This window comes from Alosa pseudoharengus, unplaced genomic scaffold, assembly GCF_046254945.1.
Source record: "Alosa pseudoharengus isolate Yale_2024_CS ecotype anadromous, Long Island Sound unplaced genomic scaffold, YU_APseudo_1.1 YU_APseudo_1.1_scf_2, whole genome shotgun sequence".
NCBI classification, from domain to species: domain Eukaryota; kingdom Metazoa; phylum Chordata; class Actinopteri; order Clupeiformes; family Clupeidae; genus Alosa; species Alosa pseudoharengus.
Window position 1 is genome coordinate 35,587,855 of NW_027468663.1, and position 9,718 is coordinate 35,597,572.

General features: G+C 38.0%; 1 protein-coding gene across 3 annotated transcripts; it reads right to left on the bottom strand.

Moving 5' to 3' along the window:
• Positions 1 to 681: 681 nt before the first annotated feature.
• On the bottom strand, positions 682 to 9,168 carry LOC143134417 (uncharacterized). 3 transcript variants are annotated; one of them, XM_076294817.1, is made up of 6 exons: positions 9,022 to 9,168; positions 6,806 to 6,882; positions 5,628 to 5,942; positions 4,871 to 5,122; positions 1,381 to 1,511; positions 682 to 1,043 (listed from the first exon to the last, which is right to left on the bottom strand). In XM_076294817.1, exons 2-5 carry the CDS (start codon positions 6,852 to 6,854, stop codon positions 1,405 to 1,407), a joined length of 723 nt encoding a protein of 240 aa, XP_076150932.1. In that variant the 5' UTR covers positions 6,855 to 6,882; positions 9,022 to 9,168; the 3' UTR covers positions 682 to 1,043; positions 1,381 to 1,404. The 3 variants fall into 3 exon arrangements, with proteins under 3 accessions (XP_076150932.1, XP_076150931.1, XP_076150930.1); XM_076294816.1 differs by having other exon boundaries at positions 682 to 1,046; positions 8,874 to 9,168; XM_076294815.1 differs by having other exon boundaries at positions 8,874 to 9,167.
• Positions 9,169 to 9,718: the final 550 nt, after the last annotated feature.

Sequence of the window (9,718 nt, forward strand, 5' to 3'; positions counted from 1 at the left end):
GTAAATGGGAACAGGTAGTTATGTTCGCTAGCTAGGTAGCAGCTAAGGACTTTGGTTGAACTTGTATATTGTTGTAAACTAACCTGAAATAACACACGTTCAGCAACTTTCTGGTAGTCTATTAGTCCTAGCAAAACTATGTTAGGTTAGTCTGTCAACTGTCTCTGGGTCTAGAAACTAGAGATCAAGTGAAACGGTGACAGATCACGACCAAAGTTATTTTTCTATTTATTTATTTAGTTGGAAAATACAATTTCAATGTCGGATTGTTAGGAAGACATATGACAGTAGAAAATGGGCTTGTAACTTACATTGCTGAATATAGGGAAATTCTACAGATGAATCCAAGCTAATGTTTTTTCTATGCATGCAGACGGCAAAGACTGAGCTGTATTTCGCATATGTCCCTTGCTGGCCACCGTTATTTTAAAATGGTGCACGTACACGGCGAGTCGACACTGCACTATGTAAATGTAAATGAGCCAATAAGCCAATTAGGTATGCTTCGATTTGGTGGTGGTGGTAATTAAACATGAATGGGGCCACATTTATGAATGGGAAATGTTGATTTTGTTAACAAACAACTGAAAACATTACACAGGGGACCTTTAACATGATATGGGGACATTTAGTTTTACTATAGACTTATTTTAATACTTCTTAAATAAATCTGAGTTGTAGGCAAGGCAAGGCATGTTTATTGATATAGGACATTTCACACACAGGGGCAATTCAATGTGCTCTACATAAATGAAGGCAAAGAACAGAAAATAATAGTAAATGGAAGCATAATTGTTCAATAGCTTAAAAATGAAGGAAGTTCATTTGAGCTTTTGGCAGAAAGCATCTAACAGTTTGGTCTTGTCTTGATTTGAAACTGGGAACAGTTGGGGCATTTTGATGTCATTTTGGAAGTTGGAAGACAGTTCTTGTGGTCAGTTGTATTAGTTTCTGTTAGAACCACTCTGCATTTTATATCACCTGCAGATGTTTGATGGCGTTTTTTAGGAAGGCCTGTGAAAGGCCCACGGCAGCAATCAACCCTGCTGGAGATAAATACTTGAATGAGTTTATTTAAATCATTTTTGGACATCAGACCTCTAAGTTCGGCAAAGTTATTAAGGTGGTAAAAAGCTGATTTAGTTATTGTTTCTATCATTGTCAATTAAGAAGACCAACATTTTACAATATGGTTAGATAGATAAACGAACACTGAAGAAAATATGAATAGAGTTTACATATTTCATGTTAAAATAATTTCTTTTTTTATTTCATGCACTGAGTGAAAACATAATGTATTTGTCTGAAGAGCATGCATGTAAGTTGGGTACTTTGTAAGTAACATAAATGAAAAAAGAGTAAAAGAAGGCATTATCATACCTGTTGTCATCGGTTTTCTTTTCATTAGACATTTACCAACAGCATAACAGACACCACCGGGACATAGACGGATAGGCATACAGATATGCTCATGTGCAAAGCTCTATTTTGTTGTGAGGGAGATTTCTTGTCTGTGAAAAAATGTAGACATTTACTGTAAATTGTGTTAAAAACAAGGAGCTGATACAAATGTAATTTTTATCAGTTTTCATTCTCTCCACCCCATTGGCATTCAATGAGAACAGAGATAGTAATGAGGCAGAGGCTTCTGATAGCCACAATGATTTGCAAGGCGTGCTGCTAGTGTGTTACACTGCAGGTGACCCTCTGGTGCTCTTCAGTTAAGGGATCCAAAAAGTTGAAAAATGTTTTAAAGGAAATCTGAGGCCCTCACAAGGGTTATCTATTTTAAAATTCTCAAATGGCTAAAGCATGTCTATGTAACAGAGGTCGTAATTCGTCCGCCGCTCACGTCCCTCGAACCCGCCACCTCGACACACACCGGCATGGGAGTCAAACGCTCTAACCACTGAGCTAAAAGCTCAGGCTTCCAACTCAGCGGTTAGAAGCGTTCTTAACGTTAGGGGTGTGAGGATTTACACGGGCAACTAGCATGATAGCTCAGTTCGCCTCTGTTACATCTACACAGTAACCTGTGGTAACTCTATACAAAACTCTCTTTATAAACAAACCTCAAAGCAAAAGTGAAATTTTGTGTTAGGCTATGTGATGACACACAATTTTTACTGTAGGCCTTTGCTATTCAATTCACCATGCTTACATTTTCAAAATCAAAGACTGGTTTGTGTTCTTTCTGGATTTAAATGCCATTCAGAAGGTCAATTAGAAAGTCTACGTTCCACGTTTTCATATCAACCTGAATTAACAAGGTGGTGGATCAGTCTGGTTCTATTTTAAATTAATCACGCCTCTTTCATAAGGCCGCTTTGATATCGAACTGTGGGTGTGACAGACGCGGGAATGGGAGAATCCGCATAACACAGAGGTGCGTATCTGAAGTGCGTAAAAAAAGCTTACACGCGATTTACGCAGGAGAATTGCCCTCCTTAGCTGATTCTAATATTACCCTTCTGGTAAACTTATATTTTACTTAGGGTATACTTTAAGTATACCATCATGAACAGGACAATTTGGGCTAGAAATTTATATCAACAGTGTTTGGCTTTGGCGGAGGAGGTAGAGGAATCGCAAGGTTGCAGGTTCGAGCCCAGCTCCTCCTGACAAATCACTTTACCCCAAAAGTGGTCCCGATGTGCCAGTTGGCGCCCTCTGTGGCAGTCTATACCATTAGTGTGTGTGTGATTGAAATAAGGAATATGAGAGAACGGGGTAAGATAAACCACCCCTTTTTTTCTAGGAAACCGTAAACAAATTTTATCATGTGACAGCATTTTAAGGAAGAGGGAATCATTCTTTACAATATGTGGAAAGGTGGAAAGGTACAGCACATGGCAAATGTGGTAAAAAATATGTGTGTAAAAATATGATTTGTTACTCTCAAAGTGGATTCCATTCATGTCCAGAGTTAGGGTGATTTAGAGAAAACGTGAATAGAACAACATTCAGATGTATTACACCTCAATTGGTGCCCTTTTAAGCTATGATGTGAGGGCTAAACATACCGTAATCATGAATTTTACCTTAGCTTGTTGTGAGAAACATTTTTTTTTTCAAAATGGTGGTTGTGGGGTAAGATGAGTCACCAGGGCTGGGGTAAGTTGAGCCAGCTAACTACAGTCGTACTTGTATTGCATCTGTAAAAATTTTAAGTTTGCCTTGATTTTGTGACTTCATTCTGTTCCTTAGTGTTATAATAACTTAAAGGAATTATCCGGAGTAAAATGCACTTTAGATCAATTTACGGATGATTGGGAGTACATACGTTGAGTTGACATCCAAATCATGTCATTCGGATGTGTTTTAAGAAAGTTCGATGTTACCGTTTTTAGTCAAAACTCGTTAGCGTGGAAGTGAGAAGGGCATATTATTTCGCCGCTACAAAACGCTATTTTTATACCTCTTAGTTCCAAACAACATTACACTTACGTGGTAGTGAGTAGAGGGTCCCTAAAGCCAAACCGAAGTATCCCGAGGTCTTTATGTGGTCGGATAGAGAGTCCAGAATGAATTTCATCAAGCCAGTACCTTTCCGGAAATGTTGTCATCTTTGCTGCCATCTTTAGGGGAAAGTTCACAATTTCTTCGCCGTTTAAAAAAAAAAAAAAAAAACATAGTCCAGTCCATACAACTTCATTTCAATTTCAAAAGAAATACTGGACTATGTTTTTTTTTTTTTTTTAAACGGCGACGAAATTGTGAATTTCCAGAGCACACTTGGCAATTGACTCCTACGGACTTTCCCCTAAAGATGGCAGCAAAGATGACAACATTTCCGGAAAGGTACTGGCTTGATGAAATTCATGAAATTTGTAATTGAAAATTCATGAAATTTGTAAATGAAAATTACAAAACAAAACCTCTTTGACACATTAGAATGATGAAGAATGTAAAACAAATGGCTCATCTTACCCTATGGCTCCTCTTACCTTCTCCCCTATAAATGCAGTTTATTAGTGAACAGTACACCTATAAATTCACTTGTACTGCACCCTAAAGGTTTACTACTTTTACACCTTGTATATATTTAACATATACTATAATGAACTAAAAGATGTGCTAGAAGTAACTAGTATAGTTTACTTATAGTATAGTTCTCAGTACACGAGTTTACTATTATAAACTGAAAATGGGCCAATTTAGTCCAACAAAGTATAAGTATAAGTACATGTACAAGTGTATCACAAGTACATTTATACTAGTAAACTTGGGCATAAAGTAATTAGCATAAATAATTAGCATAAAGTAAACTCAGTAGCCAGAAAAGTACTAAAAGTCTCTCTAAGCCATGTTACGTCATTAAAACTCTAAGTCATGAGAAGTGACGTTGCCAACCGTGCTTAGAGAACCTTTAACCCGAAGTGCTCTGGGGTGACTGGTCCTTTTCAACATACTTTTGAAGTATCCTGTGTTTGGTATGCTGTAATAACGTATCACAAGATACATGTATTAAGTGTTGTGCTTGGATTATCAGTAGACATGACTACACTGGAGATTTACCAACTGGCAGATTAAGGGAGAGAGCAGACGGAACCATAAACCGTAATGTTCCCACCTAAACATCTTGAATTTGCTTCATACTTTATGTGAATTATGGCATTGAACCCAACAATGATGATGAAAGTATGAAACAAATCTAAGATGGCAGGAGGCATCTGTTGATCCAGATAGTACAGACAGCAGTAGCAGTACAAAATTGCAAAATTGGTCAAATCTTTGAACTCATCACTTCAAGTCTACTGGGAAAAATAAAACAATTGATTACAATAATTGATTAAATATTACAGGTAAGAAGGCCCTCATTTAAAAGTTGAGGACAGAATAACTGTGAAACTGTTCATGTCTTTTTTACCTGGACACTGCGTGAACTCCATTTTAGCAGTTTTAGAGCTAACAGGGTTCCTATGATTGCAGGTGATGCTATTATCTTTAAAAGAGAGGGTGAGGTTGGAGTCAGTGGAGGTTTCTCGCTCTGGAGTGCAGTTGATGTTGTTACAGGTGGAGGTCAGAGAGAGGTCATGACCTCTACAAGTCACTGTCACATTAAAGAAATCACCACAAGATTGGTTATAGACAACAGACAGGACAGGTGCCTCCACTGGATCTGAAACACACACACACACACAAACATAACTTTCATATTTTGGGAAAGGAAGTCCATCTGCGTTTCTCCTACCGATGTTTCTAAAGGTATGTGTGTAAGCATGTGTGCTGGTGTGTGTGCTTGATAGATAAATGTGAATGCTTATCCCAAAGTAAAATTTCACTTTAATCTGATATATTAAAACATTTTCAGAGAAAGTATGTAGTGCTACAAGAATCTCCTCTCGTACTACTTACAACTAGCCTTCTAATTCTAGCACTTATCACCTGACTAGATCTGACACTTAACTATATTAAAACAGCACTCACTGATGCCCTTTTCCCATTGTAGGCTACTCTACATTTTCAATTGTTTTAAATTGCTCTAGAATTGTTGGGAGACTTGTTTAAAAAGCATTAAACTGTTTATCTAGTTGTAAGTCGTTTTGGCTAAAAAGCGTCAGTCAAATGTGATGTAATGTAATGTAATAACCAGTATTATTCATTTGATCATCCATAATGCTCACCCAGAACTGAGAGTTCATGCTCAACCTTAATGTCTGTCTCTCCAGCACTGAGCTCTCCACTGTAGAGTCCACTGTCATTCTTCTGCAGGTTCTTCAGCTCCAGAGAGAAGGTCTCATTATTAAACTCCACTCGATGACGATAACCACCTTTATAGGTGACTACTGTAACAGTGTCTTTGCGAGGTACATATTTCATTATATGATTTTGGCCAAAGTGCCACCTTATGAAATCTATACTCCCCATCTTCAGGGGCTGGTGCTGCTGGAACTCCAGAGTAACAGATCCTCCAGTTGGTTTGTACACAGGGGATCCAGCTGTGAGAGAACAAACGCGTTTGTTTATGTACTTTGTCATGAGTCTTATTTCAGTGCAATGTGTAGGCCTACAATGTGTAGAAATAACACACTATTCAATATACAAGTGTAAATTTAAGCAATAAGCCCCGAGAGGCTGTATGGTACACTGATTGAAGAACAGCTGAGGGGCATTATTAGGCATGACGCACAACCCTAAAAGGTGCCCTTAGTTGTTCTAAAATCAGTGTAACCTACGGACTTGAGTGGCTTATTGCTTTTCTAAAACAGTTACTACATATAAATGGCAAGATTTTGTGAAATAAAGGCACAGCAACGAGAAATGTAGTAACAATTTATAGATAATCATCCTTCTGCCAAGAAATATATTTCCTCTACCAGAAAGATTGCCAAGCATTTCGAGACGCAGCTACTCTAACATTTGAATCGAGTTGTGCAGTAATATAGAACGAAATGCGGTCAGGTGTATGTTTGTGCTGGATTTTACAGCGACATCGAACACGTTTCAGCCAAACATAATCAGGGACCGAAACTATCTGTTTTAGAAAAGACATTCTATTGCACCTCATCTTTAAATAAAAAAGAGGTTACTATCCAGCTAAGTTGTTTGCATGTGTATGTGTGTGTGTGTCTGGTGACTCCCTGCAATACAGATGCAATATAGATACAGTGTGTCTCTTAAAGTGTTGGGAACCTGCTGCTTTTAGCCTATAGTATAAGTATAAGTATATATATGGTGGTCAGCTCAAGAGGAAAGATAAAGAAATAAAAAGACCATCTGAAAGAAAGAGGGGAAACAGCGGACTACAGATATACATACATGTAGCAGCCAATAACAAATACTGTAAGATAGTGAAGGTAACCTGTTTGAAGGGTGTAGACCAGAAAAAGCAGCACAACAGTGACACTCATCTTCTCACTGAGGCACAAGTTCACTCAACTGAAATGAAACAAATTGTCATAAACCGTTCTGAAGTAGCAACTGAAACTAAAACTGTCAACCATCTGTAGTCAGGAAGCCATGCTTCGCCAACATGAAAATCTAGTTCCTGCTAACAGGTATGCGTTTGACATGCCATGCTGATGATGATGATTATGATGACTTAATTATGATAACAAATAGTACAACTTAAGTTTTTTTTAAGCATTTATTAATGATTTGCAAACCCGTACAGCAAAAGAGTGCCCAATCAACATTAATTGTTGGTCAGATTGATCACTTTCCATCAGACGCCCAAAATTCAGCATCGATGGCACGAGTGGTGGTTGGTCTCTCAAAGTAGTATTTAAAGGGTTACGGAAATGTAGGCTACAAAAACGTCAAGTCATATTCATGCACAAGCCAACTAAGCTAGGCCTAACCCATACATGGGCAACATACGGCCCGCGGGCCACATCCGGCCCGTGGGCTTTCCCTGACCGGCCCGCGTAAGGTCCGTGAAAGAACAATAGTCAAGAGCCTAGCATAGAGATAATGCATGCAAATCAATATCGTTGTTTTTATTTTGAAAGCGACTGCTATTTGTACGCCCATACATTTGTGCGTGGATGCATACGACGTAAACACCCTCACTGATGTGCTGATGAATAGAATGTATGCTTCTGCGTCGACACAATGCAGTTGCCTTTACGTCGGCGTAAACCTTTCAAAGTTTTGTGTCTCTTATGTCTGCGTCGCTCACGACCGCAAAGGTTGTTAGAACGAACTCCTACTGCTGCTCGTTAGCGATACGAAGTGTTCATTTCAAAACGTTACTGGCAGATAGACAGTTTACAATCGGATAACCCCGTAATTGTAACCAAAATATGTCTGAGTTTATTTGCAAAGCTTATGTTAGCGAACTAGTATGATGCTAGGCTACTACCCACAGGTTGCTTGAAGCAGCCGGCTCAACACACAGAGCGAGTTGACCAATCACAGTTAGTGCATAAAGTTAAAGCAAAAACATAGCCTACATTTTTAAAATAGTTTTCTTTGTGCATGTTGATTAACTAATGACAGCCTACTATTGTCTGCTCCACATTTTCGTAGTCTAATTCTGCATAGAGTTAATTTAATGATGGTAGTGATTTAATGATGAAATATTGCTGAGTGTTGATGAAATGGTGGCACAGGCCTATCGGTTGTACTGACTCCTTCACATTTTCATGACCTAGCCTAATTATATAGATATTGTAGTACTTTTTTATTTCAGTAAGTTCATGTAGCTGTACTGTTTTAAAGTGTACCAACAATGTAGGTAGGTAGTATAGCGTACATGAATAAAATATTTCCAGTAACAGGCAACAAAGTTGCCTTGTTTATTTTGTGTGGTTTCAGTTGTCATATAACTGGTATAAATTACAATAAGGTCTACCACAATCTAGATAATTTAGCTCTTTACACATAGGCTTTAGTATTTTTTTGGTGCTGCTATCAATTGAGCATTGTATAGTTTAAATGTAGCTGAGTAATTTTAAATTATACTTTGAGTTCAAGCAGAAACTCTTTTTTCATAATTACTTGTATAGCCTACTAAGAATATGGAGATCATGTGCTCCATGGCTACCAATGTCCACTTTCAGTGCTCCACAACACTTAGTTGAAAATATATGCATATTTAAGGGTAATGCAAGGATTTTGTATTTAATTAGGTGTGCCTGAGTCCAACCGATTTGAGGGCCGCTTGGGCCAAATATGCCAGGGCTGATTTTGTGTCCCAGTCCGTCCCTGAGCCCTGTAGTAGCCATATCTATGTGTGGTGCTACCAACTGCATGACACTAGGCCTAGATATTTTTTAAGGTTTCAACTAATGAAAAAAAAACATCCCAATCTTGTGTTGTATGCATTAGTTTAATTAACTTATTGTATCCCCATGTTTAGAGGTCATCTTAATTAAAAAGCTGTACAACTTAGCCCATTCTCCCCTAAGTAATCATAGAGTTTTTACCTGTGTGTAGGAATACAAGAAGACGCCCCCTCTTTTCCAGAATTGTAGATTAAGAACAGCAACACTTTTGTACCCACATAATACTTACATCATCTATTATATATCTAGCTATTAAAAACATACCGACAACATTTCACTTTTTTCATACCATGCCCATTATGCACACGATACCTCTCCAAAAACGTGCTACTGTAGTCTCTTCCTGTCTGAATGCAGCTTAAAACCAAAAGCAAAAAAAGAGCGGTGGTGTGAAGCTGTAAGAACTGTGTGTCTACAGAGGCGTATCAAGCTTTTTAAAAGTGTGGGGGTTGTGGGACAGGGACGTTGTAAGTATTTTCTGAGAGGGGTGCGGACTATATTGGTGTCCGGGAGTTTCTCCCCCGAAAAAAATTGAGATTCTGATTGCTAAAAACACCATTTTAATGCAGTTTGGGAGGGACAGAAGAAGCAGCGCCTATGCGTGGCTCATGTGACATGTAGGCCTACATGATCTACCTGCTATCACTTCACTATTTGACACTACCCTACATGGAGACATATCTCATGTTATAAATCAAGAAATAATTTCAGAAATATTTTTTTGTGCATATGGGTTAGCAGGCTACAATAAATTGCAACAGACAACAGCTTAATTTCGAGGTATCACTAATAGCCTACCTATTAAATAAATGTAAAGGACGTGGTAAATAGTGACAGAACTGTAAGCTCAAATTCAAAAACGTTTGAAGTCTACCCAAACATATGTAAAGGCAATATAAATAAATTGTGTTGCACATAGCAAGCTTAATTAATGTCAATTTAAAGATTATGATTAGCAGTTTCTATGTTTTTTCCATTGATAGTTA